We start from the raw sequence: 15,688 nt of genomic DNA on the forward strand, positions 1-15,688 counted from the left end.
GTATGCAGGGGACACACACACAGAGAGAGAAGGTGCTCAAATCACAGAGTGCTCATTTTGTAGTGCTGGGAAAGGTTCAGAAAAGGGCAACCCAAATGAAAAAGGGGATGGAACGACTCCGCTATCAAGAAAGGTTGTGGCATTTTGGACTTCTCGATTTGGAGAAAAGACAAATAAGAAGCAAGTTTGTAAAATTATGCAAGGCATGGAGCAAGAGGGCAGGGAAAAGTTTTCCTCCTCCTCTTGTTACACTAGAAATTGGGGGTGTCCAATGAACATTGGGAGATTCGGGACAGATAAAAGAAAGTCCTCCCTCACACAGCACGATGTTAAACTACGGAACTCCCTCCCACAGGAGGCAGTGATGGGCACCAACTTGGATGGCTTTAAAAGACGATCGGACAAATTCATGGAGGAGGAGAAGGCTATCAATGGCTAGTAGCCACGATGGTTATGTTCTGCCTCCACAGCTGGAGGCAGCAATGCTTCTGAATTCCAGTTGTTGGAAACCGCAGGTGGGGAGAGGGCTCTTGTGCTCGGGTCTTGCTTGCTGGTTTCCCACAGGCCTCTGGGTGGTTGCTGGAAGAAAAGGATGCTGGACTGGAAGGGTCATTGGCCTGATCCATTGGCCTGTTCTGATGATCCAGCCTCTGGGGCTTCCCAAGGTCAACTGAGCCTCCCACCCAGCCTGAGTATGGATTAATTCTGTCCACAGAATAATTTGCTGGGAGCCCCTCACCTGACGACGTCAACTGCGCCGGCCCGGACTTTGGGGTCGCTTCCCATGATGGAGACACTGGCTGCGAAGGACCCATCGATGCTGAAGACCACGCACTCCATCCCCCGGGGGAGGACAGTGAGGTAGCTGACGGCTGTGCTCTGGTCGCCCCTGAAGGGGGCAAAAAGCAAGTACCATCTTCTCTCCAACCACTGAGCATTTTTTTGGGTTCCGCGCCACCACCCTCATCATGGCACACAGACACCCTTCCCAGAACCCCCAAGCCCTGGGCCTTACCTGACCACCATCTTGATGGGGTAGACACCCACTGCCAGCCTCTTCTCTTTAGGGAAGTTGTAGGAGACCCTCCCGCTGCTGTTGGTGATCTCCGTGTCAAAGTAGACCCAGCGCCCAGAAGAGGGCTCTGTCATAATGAAGATGTCAACCTGGAGGAGGAAGAGAACGCCTGGATGCACTTCCTGTTATCCAATCAGACATCAGGAGCACATAAGAATGAAAGATGAACCTCAAGATGATGGCCCATCTGGTCCAGCACACTGTTCTCACAGGGACCAAATGCCCCTAACAGACTAGGAATGTAGATAGACTGCCCCTGGGCCTGGAGGCTCCAGAGGAGCATCAAACGATCCTTGCTGGATGTTGTGGTGCAGGAGCAACAGACCCACAGCTGTTCCTCCTGAGGACCCCCCCCCACTCCCCTGCTGTTCTTCTCTGTTGGGACACCACCAGGTCTGTGTCACAAGCACCCTACGACCAGATATTCATGGAGTACAACTCCCATAAGCCTGCAGAGGGAGGCGACGTTAGTACCAAGCAGTACCAGGCTGTGATATTGGTGCGTTATACATAGGGCTGCCTCTGAAGATGGTTCAGAAACTTCAGCTGGTGCGGAATTCACTGGAGCCAGAGCCGTCTTAAGCCCATCCAGCGCCGTGGCACAAAGGTCCCTCCGGAGTCCGGCGCCCCCTTCCTCCGGCACCAACCCCTCTCCGCCCTGGCCGGGGCGTGGGCAGCTCCCCAGGTCCCGCCACCTCCCTGGTCTGGAGGCCGTGTGGCCCAGAGGCCGCCATCTCTCGCCTGGGGGAGCTGCAGGAGCGGCAGTGGCGGGAGCGGCTCCAGATCTGCCCCAGTCCCTGAATGGGGCAAAATTGCGCTGGTCCCTTTAGCCTGGAGTCGTCGAGGGGGGCGAGGGACAGAGTGTGGGCTCGGCTGCAGCCGTGAGCACGAGATCCAGTTTCCCTCGCCGCCTGGGTGCTCTGCGGGCGCGTGCAGGTGGAGGAGGGGCTGTTTGTGGGCTGAGCCTTTCCCCTCTCACCCGCTCCGTGGCCTTGGCAACCCGCTCCCTACCGCTGTCGCGACGTCCATCATGAGAACATCACACCCCTCCATCGAGCAGCCACCAATCCGCGTGAAGCGAAGGGGGCGGGCCCAGCCAGTTGCCAAGGCAATGAAGTTGGCCTCCCGCGGTCGGCTGCTGCTTCTTTTCCTCCGTGTCCTCGCCATGCCGCACCTCTCTCTGAGCTGTCACCACGTGCGGAGGGCTTAGTGGCTCGTTGCGCCCCGCCAGCGCCCCTGAGAGGCTGGCGCCTTGGCGCAATGAGCCACTTAGCCTCTATGGGAAAGACGCCTCTGACTGGAGCTCACCGGAGCAAGAATGACACTGATCCTGGTCTGACTGCACTGGCTACCAATTAGTTTCTGGGCCCAATTCAAAGTGCTCATTTTTACCTATAAACGGCTCAGGACGGCAACACCTCAAGGACCACCTTCCTCTTTCCATATGAACCTACCCAGACCCTGATATCATCTTCTGAGGCCCTCCTTCGTGTGACCCCTCCTCAAGAGGCCCGGAGGGTGGCAACATGAGAACAGGCCTTCTCTGCAGTGGCTCCCTGTCTGTGGAATGCTCTCCTGAGAGAAGTTCGCCTGGCACCTTCATTATACACCTTTAGGCGCCAAGCAAAAACCTTCTTTCTTAACCAGGCCTTCGGTTGAGCTGATTTACATCCTATGCCCTTTTAAAATGTGGGGGTGGTTTTTTGGGGGGGGGGCTACTGGGATGTTTTTTAAATATTTTTATTAGGTATTTTATGGTTTTATGTCTTGATTTTGTTCTGTGGACTGCCCTGAGGCCCCCGGGTATAGCGTGGTATATAAATGATGATGATGATGATGATTAGTGGGGAGGCAGCACCAGCCTCTTTCCCCACTTTACTTCCCAGCTTTGAATGCTGAAATTTTGCCCAGGTGAAGAGAGGGGCAAAGGAGCAGGCAGATTTAAATGTGCCATTAAATCAAAGCTGCCAGCGAAAGGTTGCCACCCAGGAGCTGCCTGCCTCCCTTAGACTCTGCACTTTGGTGCAATATGGAACCTGCTGAAAATGCTAAGGATGGGCAGGGCCTTGCTCTTCCTCTGCTGACCCACCAGCAAGAAGCCCCCCTCTGAGAACAAAGTCCCCTTCTGAAGTCTCTTATAGCACATGGCTGACACACCCCTGTGTTTCCAATTAGCCTTAGCAGGAAGAATGAACACCTGGGAGGGCTTACCTTTTCTCCCGTCAGGGCCACCATGTCAAGGGGGCCGTACATGAAGCGGCCAACCAGGGACTGGGGGCCATCTTCGGCCGCGATGACGTCGTTCGATCGGTGGTTGGAAGTCACATTCTGAAAAGGAAATAAATGCACTCCTGTTTTCTTTGTTGTAAGCTGCTGTGGGTATTTCTCTCTATGTGCGGAAAATCAGCATACAAATAAAATGAATGAATGAATGAATGAATGAATGGAAAGGCGCTCATCACCCTCAGTTTGACTTGGGTCCTCTTGCGCAGCCATTTCTCTCGTGGGTTCGAGGGACTGAGCATCGCAGGGTCCAAACTGTTACTCTCCTTGATAGTGGTGGTTTCAAATCTCATCACCTGAAATGCAATGTGAGCGTCTGAGAGGGACGGTGGCCTCGGTGGCAGAAATAGCCATGCAAGACGGCATCGTTTTCTTTATAATAACGGGTGGGATTCAACCAGGTTGTTGCATGCGTGGAACAAGGAATTCTAAGGTGCCCTGATGTGTTTATTTATTTATCCATTCTGTTTCATACAATTCATACAATTCATAAAAAAAGGCTTTGCAAAAAAAATTTAAATTATGGATAATAAAAATTAGCAACAATGATTTAAGACATTCACAAATTTAACTCGCAGCAGCTTTCTAAACATCTCAGTGGACTTGCCTAACCAAGAATGATTTTAGCAGGCGCCAAGAAGAACAAAGTGAAGGCACCTGCTTGGGGTCAACAGGCAGGGAGTTCCATAGGGCAGGTGCTGCCACACAAAAGGATTGATTGCTTGCAAATGCAGTATGGATGTTGCATGGCACTTGTAAACAGTGCTAGTTTGGTTGATCAAACTGGTCGAGTGGTCGTGAACTGGGTAAGCCAATCTTGCAGATAAATTGATCCCAAGTAGTTAAGTATTCATTTTTTAAATTACATTTATATTCCCCCCCTTTCCCCCTTCAAGGTTCCATGGTTCTCCCATCCTCCATTCTATGTCCGCCCCAAGGTAGAGGAGGAGGAGAAAAAGTGGCCCTCTCACCTGTCTGAGGATGAAGGCAACCACGTCTGTGGACTCCCAGTAGCTGGCGTGGAAGAGATGGGGGAGAGCCACGGTGGGGAAAGCCGTAAGGACGTTTGGGCAGTATAAGGCATAATCTATCCTCTTTGCCCCCCACCATTTAGATGTGACTGCAGGGGAACAAAGGAGGTCAGCATCAGCAAGGCTGTGCCCCAGAGGTTCCTTCCCTGAACCCTGGATTCCCATTTTTTTTGTTCAGCCAGAAATGGAGAGAAATCTCCTGCCTCAACCCCCAGAGGGCGGGACTCACTCTGGGTCACGCTGGCAGGCAGCAAACTCTCCCTCGACCCAGAACTCTCGCTGTCACTGCTACCGGTGCTCCCTCTCCGCCCCTTCCCTAGAGTGGCGTTGGAGGGCTCAGAGACCCCTGCCAAGGAGAAGGAGGGCAGCTTTGCAGAACTCTCTTCAGCAAACAGGGCACTGTGGCAGTGGAGGACATCCGCTGCAGGGGGTGGAGAGAGAGAGATCAGGTGTCAGAAGGTATTATTCTAGTCCACATACCCCACCCCCAAAACCCATGTGGTCATGAGATGCCTTCCTTTGGCTGAGTATTTGGGGAAAGAGGGAGTCTTTTAGACTACTATTTTGCCACTAGGTGGCACTGTGGGTTAAACCACAGAGTCTAGGGCTTGCTGATCAGAAGGTTGGCGGTTCGAATCCCTGCAATGGGGTGAGCTCCCGTTGCTCGGTCCCAGCTCCTGCCCACCTAGCAGTTCGAAAGCACATCAAAGTGCAAGTAGATAAATAGGGACCGCTCCGGCGGGAAGGTAAACGGCATTTCCGTGCGCTGCTCTGGTTTGCCAGAAGCAGCTTGCTCATGCTGGCCACATGACCCGGAAGCTGTCTGCGGACAAACGCCGGCTCCCTCGGCCTATAGAACGAGATGAGCGCCGCAACCCCAGAGTCGGACACGACTGGACCTGATGGTCAGGGGCCCCTTTACCTTTATCTGATATTGCAGCCTTTTACTACCTACCTACTGTATATTCCTGCGTATAAGACTACTTTTTAACCCAGGAAAATCTTCTCAAAAGTCGGGGGTCGTCTTATACGCCGGGTCGTATTTCTTATACGACGATTATATCCCAAACTCTATATTTTAACTGGAAAATTTGGGGGTCGTCTTATTCTCCCAGTCGTCTTATACGCGGAATATACAGTACCTACCTACCAACCTACCTACCTACCGTGGTACCTTGGTTCTCAAACATTCCGAGAGTCTGTTTGACTCCTGAAACTGTTCAGGAGCCGATTTGTTCGGCAACTAAGCCATTCGAGAACCAAGGTACCACTGTATATATCTAGCTATTGTTTTAAGCTATTTTCACCTTGTAGTAGGAAAAGCATGATTTTATTTCTTATACGAATATTGCAGCACATGGCTCCTGAGTGCCACCAGGGTATGCAAATGTCTCATTTAAGTCTACATAGAATCTTTATTCCCAATAATGATGGGACTCACAGGTAGAGAATTTTTAATGTTTGTAAAGGGAATCTTTGTATGAGGTTAATACAGTACTTTATTATCCCTCTGGAGATGTGCTCTATCTTTATACTTCTGCCCTTCTAGGCTTTGTTGCTGTACATTTTTTTTATTATTCTTTGTCCTCTTTCATTTGTTGTTATATTTATATAATTTATAATAATTTATTATTTGTACCCCGCCTACCTGGCTGAGTCTCCCCAGCCACTCTGGGCGGCTCCCAATCGAGTATTAAAACAGTATAGCATTAAATATTAAAAAGCTTCCCTAAACAGGGCTGCCTTCAGATGTCTTTTAAAAATAGGATAGCTGCTTATTTCCTTGACATCTGATGGAAGGGCGTTCCACAGGGCGGGTGCCACTACCGAGAAGGCCCTCTGTCTGGTTGCCTGTAACCTCACTTCTTGCAATGAGGGAACTGCCAAAAGGCCCTCGGTGCTGGATCTCAGTGTCTGGGCAGAACAATGGGGGTGGAGACGCTCCTTCAGGTATACAGGACCGAGGCCATTTAGGGCTTTAAAGGTCAACGCCAACACTTTGAATTGTGCTCGGAAACTTTTTGAGTTAACAAATCAATAAAATTGGAAAACCAGAGAAATATGAGCAGTACCTAAGAGGTGGGACCTCCCATCTCCCAGTGGGTATCGCTGGTATCTCGGGACAGTAAATGGAGGCAGGAGGTGGAACTTGTTCTCCAGCAAGGGCTCAAGTCTGGAAGCAGAGGGGTCTGCAGAGTGGAAAAGGCTGTAGACCTGGCTGCAGGCGGGATGCACCTGGGAGGCTGGAAAGGGGGAGAGATGGAGGGGGAGGAGCCCCAGAATCATCAGCAAATACCCACAAAATGTCTTGAAGCAGGACAGAAACAGCTGGCAAGCTTGTCCCTACATTCCCAGAGAGGCTTCAGTGGAGGAGGGACAGGATGGGGTCAGCTTTGAGCTGTCAAATGGAGAAATGGGGCAGCCAAAGTGGATTCTTGAATGAGAGGGTGCATCCCAGCAACAGCAGAATTTGCTTTTTCCAGAATAATAAGAATAATAATTCTCTCTGCATCTGCATCCCTCAACACAGTCACAGTTAATTGCACATTCATTCATTCAGAAAATAAATACTGTATATGCTCTGACATTGCAGCTAAAAAAGAATATGCAGCAAAGAATATTGCATGAAAAATATTTTTTACACATCCTTACTCAGGGGTGGGACACGGGTGGCGCTGTGGGTTAAACCACAGAGCCTAGGGCTTGCCGCTCAGAAGGTTGGCGGTTCGAATCCCTGCGACGGGGTGAGCTCCCATTGCTCGGTCCCAGCTCCTGCCCACCTAGCAGTTCGAAAGCACGTCAAAGTGCAAGTAGATAAAGAGGTTCGCTCTGGTTCGCCAGAAGCAGCTTTGTCATGCTGGCCACATGACCTGGAAGCTGTACGCTGGCTCCCTCGGCCAATAACGCGAGATGAGTGCCGCAACCCCAGAGTCGGTCACGGGGTCCTTTACCTTTACCCTTTACACAGTTGTAGGCAACCTAATGCCCATGGGCCGGATGTGGCCCAATCGCCTTCTCAATCCAGCCCGCGGACGGTCCAGGAATCAGCGTGTTTTTACATAAGTAGAATGTGTACTTTAATTTAACATGCATCTCTGGGTTATTTGTGGGGCCTGCCTGGTGTTTTTACATGAGTAGAATGTGTGTTTTTATTTAAAATGCATCTCTGGGTTATTTGTGGGGCATAGGTATTTGTTCATATTTTTTTCCAAAATATAGTTCGGCCCACCACATGGTCTGATGGATGGTGGACCGGCCCACGGCTGAAAAAGGTTGCTGACCCCTGTCCTTACTAATGGAAATGTGAAGGTGAAGGAAATTTAGAGCCTTTAGAGTATTTGTATATTTAGATTATTTATATATGACTACTTACCAAAAAGCTGGAAAGTTCAGTCAGCAGAGCACGGGACTCTTAATCTCAGAGTTGTGGGTTCAAGCCCCATGTTGGGCAAGAGATTCCTGCATTGCAGGGGGTTGGACTAGATGACCCTCGTGGTCCCTTCCAGCTCTACAATTCTATGATTCTATGCGCAAATCTTCACCTACCACAGATGTACAGTAACTAATTCATAAGAAAATCAATAGCTGTTACCGAAAATTGGCTATCTTGTGATAACTTGGCACCGTAAATACAAACAAATGTGACCAATGGAAGTAGCGATGAAAGCTCTAATGGCAGTAAAAATTTTTTTGAAGAAGTGTGGAAAGTGTTTTGTTCAAGGCTCTAAGGCTGATCAGTAAAGAAGTGATCGACGCGCTTGAAGGGGGACACCTCCAGAGCCCCCCTACTGCCCCCTTGCCTCTTAGCACCCCTCCAGGTAATTCCCCCCCCCCCAGCAACTGGGCTCACCTTCCAAGCCGGGCAGAACCGTCCTCCGCATGGCAAGCACCAAACCAAGTGGGGAGCCGAAGAGGAAGAAATCGGAGACTTCAAAGTCAAAGCGTCCCAGGTTGACCTCCAACAGGTTGGCAGAGGTCTCAGGAGGGAAATCAGCATCCTCACTCATCATTGTGGAGTGGATGCTGGAGAGGAGAGAGGGAGAGGGAGAGGAACATGGAAGATGAGATGATCAAGGGTCTGCAAACCAAGCCTTATGAGGAATAGCTGAGGGAGCTGGGTATGTTTAGCCTGGAAAAGAGAAGTTAGCCATCTTCAAATATCTGAAGGGCTGTCACATGAAGTATCAAGCAAGCTTGTTTCCTGTTGCTCTGGGGTGGAGACGACGACAACCCAAACCAACGGCTTTGAATGAGAAGAAAGTCGATCCCAACTTTAGGAAGAACATCCTGGGAGTAAGAGCTGTTCGGCCAGGGGACGGACTCCCTTAGGTAGTGGGTTCTCCTCTGTCAGAGGCTTTTAAGCAGAGGTTGGATAGCCACCTATCAAGGATTCTTCTGCTGCAATTCCTGGATTCCATGGCGTCAGATTAGATGACCCTTGGTGTCCCTTCCCGCTCTACAATTCTATACTCCCACTAACAGAACCATAGAATTGCGGAGTTGGTATGGACCCCAACAGCCCATCTAGCCCAAGCCCCTGCAAACCAGGGCGTCAGCCCTCATACATTTTGAAACTATACCAGATCCTCTTAGCTTTACAAATGTCGTAGCAGTTTCATTGATACACCACGGGGTTTGTGAACAAAAAGGCCCAAATTTGTTTTATTGCATGTTTAATTTTAACCCTAGTTCAGTTGCATGGTCCTCTTTATTTCCCTCTTTAGTCTTTTATCTTGTTGAAGGTTGAATAAAGAAACATTAAAAACTTGCAAATAATTAACTAGATAACAACATGAATAGGAAGGTGCTCATAGAACTTTGGCCTCCAGGCTCCTGCATGAACCCACCTGAGGCTGCCTCTCCTCCTCTCTCCCTCTTCCTTACCTGGAGAGGAAGGCGTGATGCTGTGTGATGGCGTCACATTCGTAGCTGGAGCAGTCACTCTGTTTCCGTGGCAACGGTTGCCGGGGCTCCTCATCCTCCATCATCCCAGAGATGTCGATGTTGCTCTTGCTGAAACGCTTCAGCTCCCCCAGGTTGGAGTCTTCGCCTGAGAGGGGATTGTCCTGAAGGGAGAAGGCAGCAAAGGGAATACAGTGGTACCTTGGTTTAAGAACAGCTTAGTTTATGAACAACTTGGATTAAGAACGCTGCAAACCCGGAAGTAGGTGTTTTGGTTTGTGAACTTTGCCTTGGAATAAGAACATGTTCCGCTTCCTGTTGAGTGTGTTCCATTTGTAAATTGAGTCCCCCGCTGCTATGGGAAAGCATGCTTTGGTTTAAGAATGCTTTGGTTTAAGAACGGACTTCCGGAACGGATTAAGTTCATAAACCAAGGTACCACTGTATTGGGTTGCCATTGGGACGACCCGGGTGTGTGTGTGTGTGTGTGTGTGGGTGGGTGGGTGTGTGTGGGTGTGTGTTCAAAAGGGAAAAGAGAACATGATGGGAAACAAGAGGAGCTGGAATCTTGTTATGTAGAGGCCTTCATCCACTAGGGGGCATTCGTGGTGCAAAAATCGGCAATGCACAGCCATCAAAATCTACTCCCAAAATTTGGACAGGTTTATAGTGGCAGGGAGAGAGTGGGATAAAGCAGGGATAAGAACATGAGAAGAATCAGCTGGATCAGGCCAATGGCCCATCTAGTGCAGTGTCCTGTTCTCACAGGGGCCAGCCAGATGTCCCAATGGGAAGCCTAAATGCAAGACCTTATCAAAAGAGTGACACTCTCCCCTCCTGTGGCTTCCAGTAACTGATTTATTTATTTCATTACATTTACACCCCACCTTTTCCTCCGAGGAAGCTCAAGGGGGTGCAAGTAGTTCTCCTCCTCCTCCTCCCCATTTTATCCTCACAACAACCCTGTGAGGTAGGTTAGGCTAAGAGTGGCTGACTGGCCAGTGAGCTTCATGACGGAGTGAAGATTCAAACACTGGTCTTTCCCAGGTCCTAGCCCCAGACGCTAACCGCTACACCACACCACCTTATATTGGGTCTCTGGGCCTCTTGCAAAAAGGCTTGCGATTTTTCTTAGCATCCTATCCCTCTACCCTTAATAGTAGTCCGACGGACAGAAATTCAACAGGTGCGGCTGCAACTATTGTTTTGCCTCCAAAGCTTCCTCAATGTGCTTTTCCGGTGGATAGGAGGAGCATTGGATTTCCCAAGCAGAAGGGTGCCTGAGATCTCTCGGGAAGCCTGCCAGGCCTGACTCCCACCCCCCACCCCACTCCCAAGAGGAAGGGACTGTACCTGGGCACTGCTGGCACTGCCTCTCCTGCTGCTGGACTGGCTTCCATCTGCCAAGCCGGTGCTGTAGCAGATGGCATCGAACCCCATAATTCCTCCCACGCAGTCCCCAATGAGGCACACCTGGAAGGGGAAGGAGAAGAGAAGGGCGGCCAGGTTGGTAGGGCATCCCCTCGCAGCAAAGTCCATAGAACTATAGAATCATAGAGTTGGAAGAGACCACAAGGGTCATCCAGTCCAACCCCCTGCCAAGCAGGAAACACCATCAAAGCATTCTTGACATATGCCTGTCAAGCCTCTGCTTAAAGACCTCCAAAGAAAGAGACTCCACCACACTCCTTGGTAGAAAATTCCACTGTCGAACAGCTCTTACTGTCAGGAAGTTCTTCCTAATGTTTAGGTGGAATCTTCTTTCTTGAAGTTTGAATCCATTGCTCCGTGTCCGCTTCTCTGGAGCAGCAGAAAACAATCTTTCTCCCTCCTCCATATGACATCCTTTTATATATTTGAACATGGCTATCATATCACCCCTTAACCTTCTCTTCTCCAGGCTAAACATACCTAGCTCCCTAAGCCGTTCCTCATAAGGCATTGTTTCCAGGCCTTTGACCATTTTGGTTGCCCTCTTCTGGACACGTTCCAGCTTGTCAGTATCCTTTTTGAACTGTGGTGCCCAGAACTGGACACACTACTCCAGGTGAGGTCTGACCAGAGCAGAATACAGTGGTACTATTACTTCCCTAGATCTAGATGCTATACTCCTATTGATGCAGCCCAGAATTGCATTAGCTTTTTTAGCTGCTGCATCACACTGCTGACTCATGTCAAGTCTGTGGTCTACCAAGACTCCTAGAACCTTTTCACATGTACTGCTCTCAAGCCAGGTGTCACCCATCCTGGTCCCAGAGGCCTCATCCGGACCCACCACCCAGCATGCGCACACCCACACCCACCTAAAAAGAATCAAACAATCCCCAAACCCACCAACAGAAGTCAAGAGAGCCTCCACCACTACACAAAGAGACAGGATTCAGGTGATGTGAAAGCATAAGAACCAATGGTCCATCTAGCCCAGCATCCTGTTCTCACAATGGCCAAGCATGAAACCCACATGCAGGACCCGAGCACAACAGCCCTCTCTCCTGCTGTGGCTTCCAGCAACTGGCATTCAGAAGCATCGGAGGCAGAGTGCTGCCATCCTGGCTAGTAGCCCTGGAGAGCGCTCTCCTCCTCCGTGATTTTATAAGACGGTTATTTTAAAGCCATCCAGGTTGGTGGCCATCACCGCTTCCCACGGGAAGGAGTTTAAACTGCAGTGTGTGAAGAATGGCTCACAAGGACAAAACTTTGTAAGTTAAAATTTATTTTCCACTGTGTATAAGGCAGATTTCTATGTACAGGTGAAACTCGGAAAATTAGAATACCGTCAAAAAGTGCATTTAATTCAATAATGCAACTTATTATTTTCCATTTTTCTTTTAATTTTTGCAAATGCTTTCTTTTGGAAATTCTACAGTAATAAAACTAATAGTTACAAAAATACAAAAATAAACATCGCTATTGCATTTCATTAATTACATTCCATTTATAATTGACCTGTCTAATGACAAATAATTACAATTACAACAAATAAAGGCTTGTGCTTTGCATGTCATGCATCTATTGCATATATTGGTTTCACCTTTTAAGTTGCATTACTGAAATAAATGCACTTTTCGACAATATTCTAATTTTCCGAGTTTCACCTGTAGTTTCCAGTTGCCTTGATTCCATTTAAAGAAAAGGAATGCACAAGTTCAAAGTATGAAAGAGAAAAAGGGAGAGAGAAATGCCCAGTGGTTAGAGGGAAGAACCTTAGCAAAGCTGCTGTCTGTGGACTGGCTGATCCCATTAAACCCTGGCCATTGTGTTCTCCATCCGAGAGAGGCATGATCGTACCTGCCCATTAAATCCACTCCCGTCAGGAGACTTGAGAAATTCATTGTAAACCTGGTTGGCTCGGCTGATCACCATGGCAACCGCATCTTGGTACTGCGGGGAGGAGATGGCCAGCAGTGGTAAGGCAGCCAGAGGGATGTGGTCTTCGCTGCTGCTCAGGGAGGTCTCATCATAGCTGTAGGGATTCAGGCTGGGGGTGGGGGACAAGGGGATAAGAAAAGGGACAGCACAGGGAATTAGTCAGGGCTAAAAGGCAGGTGCAAAATCACAAGGGCCATTTACACCAGGATCCTCATCTGTATTACTTATTTTCAGATTCTCTTTAAAACAAACAAATTAGGTTGGGGAAGTACTTATTGCCAACAGGAAGGTCAAATTGCTGGTTTCCTGTTTCCTTTGCACCAGGGAGAGACACCAATGGAAATAATCAGAAAATGATGGGGGACTCGCATTTTCTGCATTCCTCTTTAGCTGGAAGAGGAACCTGGCTCTCACCCGCAGTTTGCCTGGCGGTCTGGCACTTGCTTCCCCATGGAACACGAGGGTAGTAAAAGGCACTGGGTGCAAGGAGCACTCCGGCTGCTGTGACCTGCCCCACCCACCCACCCCTGTCCCATTCCTGGAAGCACAGGTTATCCTGCTAAAATAAAAAAAATTCCTTCAGTAGCACCTTAAAGACCAACTAAGTTTTTATTTTGGTATGAGCTTTCGTGTGCATGCACACTTCTTCAGATACAGTGAAATGGAAGTTTCCAGGCACTTATGTAGAGAAGGGGTGGGGAGGGGTGGGGATGGGGAGGGGGGATCACTCAGAAGGGTGGTGGAAATGGGTGATTGACTGACTGATAGCTGTAGATGACCGCAAACGACTGCAAATGGTTTTGCATGAAAAAGCAAGGGTTGAGATGGCTGAAGATCGCTTATCATGTATAATGAGATAAGAATCCGATATCTCTGTTCAAACCAGGTCCCTCCATAGTTTTGAGCTTGGTGATAAGTTGCAATTCAGCAACTTCTCTTTCCAGTCTATTTCTGAAATTCTTTTGTAGTAAGACAGCTACTTTGAGATCTTGTATAGAATGTCCTGGGAGATTGAAGTGTTCTCCTACTGGTTTTTCTGTCTTCTGGTTCCTGATGTCAGATTTATGTCCATTTATCCTTTGGCGTAGGGTTTGGCCTGTTTGTCCAATATAGAGAGCTGAAGGGCACTGTTGGCATTTGATGGCATACACAATGTTAGAGGATGAGCAATTAAATAGTCCTGAGATGGTATGTTGGATGTTGTTGGGGCCAGTAATGGTGTTGTCTGGGTGTATGTGGCAGCAAAGTTGGCATCTGGGTTTATTGCAGGCTCTGGTACCAGTGTCCATGTTAAGTCTGGTGGTTGTATTATTGTGGGTGAGGAGTTGTTTAAGATTGGGTGGCTGTCTGTAGGCAATGAAAGGTCTTCCTCCCAGAGCTTGAGAAAGGGAGCTGTCATTGTCCAGGAGAGGCTGTAGATCTCTGATGATGCATTGTACTGTTTTAGCTTGGGAGCTGTATGTGATGACTAGTGGTGTTCTGTTATTTTCTTTTTTGGGTCTGTCTTGCAGCAGGTTCTCTCTAGGTATCTGTCTGGCTCTGTTGATCTGTTGTTTAACTTCATCAGGTGGATATTTTAGTTCTAAAAAGGTTTGCTGTAGATCTCTTAGGTGAGATTCTCTGTCTGTAGAGTTGGAACAGATGCGGTTGTAACGTAAGGCCTGGCTGTATACGATGGATTGTTTGGTATGTTTGGGATGGTAGCTAGAAGCATGTAGATATGTTTGTCGGTCAGTTGGTTTTCTGTATAAGGTGGTGTCTATATGTCCATCCTGTATTTTTATAGTAGTGTCCAAAAAATGTATTTCTTGCATAGATTGGTTCATTGTTAGGTTGATGGTGGGGTGAAAGTCATTGAATGTCTGGTGGAAGGTTTCCAGGGTCTGTTGTCCATGTGTCCAGATAATAAAAATATCGTCAATGTATCGCAGGTACAGGAGAGGTTTGAGTGGGTAGGAGTTAAGGAAACGTTGTTCTAAATCTGCCATGAAGATGTTGGCATACTGTGGGGCCATGCGGGTGCCCATGGCTGTGCCGCTGATCTGGAGGAACAGGTCATCACCAAATTTGAAGTGGTTGTGGGTAAGGACAAAGTGGCAGAGTTTGGTAGCAAAACTCTGCTACCTGGTTATCCTGCTAATAGGGTATTTTAATGGTTATCCTGCTAATAGGGTATTTTAATGGGAGTAAACTGAAGGAGTGTGCTAGAGATGACGAGATAAGAAACTGCAAAAATGAACCCAGCTACAAGGATTTAAAAGGCTTGGATTGAGAGGGGATTTAATTCGGTGAAAGAGACGATGAGGGGAGGGGAGCCCATGGTTTGCTTATATCAAAGTTTTTCTCTACATTTATGATATGGCAACCCTCCCCAGAATGCAAGTTTTATTTAAAAAATATCTGTACAAGTGAGGAAGGAAGAAATTGGAATATACACACCGAATTTAACAAAATTGGACCTGCGTGTGTGAGAGAAAGGAACTGAGAGGATAAAATTGGTATTGTTATAATGAAGAGGCTGCTATTGGAACGATATTGGAAAATCAATAAAAACATTTTTTGAAAAAAAGGAAGGACAAATTACATGTTATGCTGTGCAGAAGGAGTCCTGTGTGTCTGTATTTGCTGCATATTAAAAAATCCCACCAAACAGCGCATAATTTTTCAGGGTCCTCCGAGCCTTTGGCAACACATAATTAATGAGTTGTTTTTTCAGCTAATGCTAAACTCCACATATTTTAATAACAAAGCTAAACTTGGAAATCCTGCAAGGTTTCCATTTGGGGGCAACTGAGGTTCTGATAGCTGACAGCATCCACGTCAAGTGTTCCTGAGAGCTGAAACCTTCAGCTGATTTAATAAACAAAGATGGAATGGGATGTTTGAGTATTCCGGTCGTTTCCTGACAAACCATTGTCCAGGAGTTGAATACTTGTGGGCAGTCCCACCGCAAATGAGAAATGCTGCCTTTTCTTCCACAGCCCCTCCAAGAGTTCTGAGAATATTTTGACATCATATGGGCAGTTTG

At 48.2% G+C, this 15,688-nt stretch overlaps 1 protein-coding gene across 2 annotated transcripts in view; it reads right to left on the minus strand.

Moving 5' to 3' along the window:
* The window catches only part of PITPNM3 (PITPNM family member 3), a 74,245-nt gene that overhangs the window by 6,890 nt on the left and 51,667 nt on the right, over nucleotides 1-15,688 (minus strand). For both annotated transcript variants that reach the window (XM_035138852.2, XM_035138853.2), the window contains exons 7-17: nucleotides 12,580-12,769; nucleotides 10,645-10,764; nucleotides 9,274-9,455; nucleotides 8,240-8,412; nucleotides 6,462-6,632; nucleotides 4,619-4,810; nucleotides 4,330-4,478; nucleotides 3,538-3,654; nucleotides 3,287-3,403; nucleotides 1,016-1,164; nucleotides 740-889 (exon numbers count right to left, since the gene is read on the minus strand). In XM_035138852.2, coding sequence (XP_034994743.1) covers nucleotides 740-889; nucleotides 1,016-1,164; nucleotides 3,287-3,403; nucleotides 3,538-3,654; nucleotides 4,330-4,478; nucleotides 4,619-4,810; nucleotides 6,462-6,632; nucleotides 8,240-8,412; nucleotides 9,274-9,455; nucleotides 10,645-10,764; nucleotides 12,580-12,769 — 1,710 coding nt within the window. The remainder of the gene's footprint in view (nucleotides 1-739; nucleotides 890-1,015; nucleotides 1,165-3,286; nucleotides 3,404-3,537; nucleotides 3,655-4,329; nucleotides 4,479-4,618; nucleotides 4,811-6,461; nucleotides 6,633-8,239; nucleotides 8,413-9,273; nucleotides 9,456-10,644; nucleotides 10,765-12,579; nucleotides 12,770-15,688) is intronic.

Source organism: Zootoca vivipara, chromosome 15 (genome assembly GCF_963506605.1).
Source record: "Zootoca vivipara chromosome 15, rZooViv1.1, whole genome shotgun sequence".
Lineage (NCBI taxonomy): Eukaryota > Metazoa > Chordata > Lepidosauria > Squamata > Lacertidae > Zootoca > Zootoca vivipara.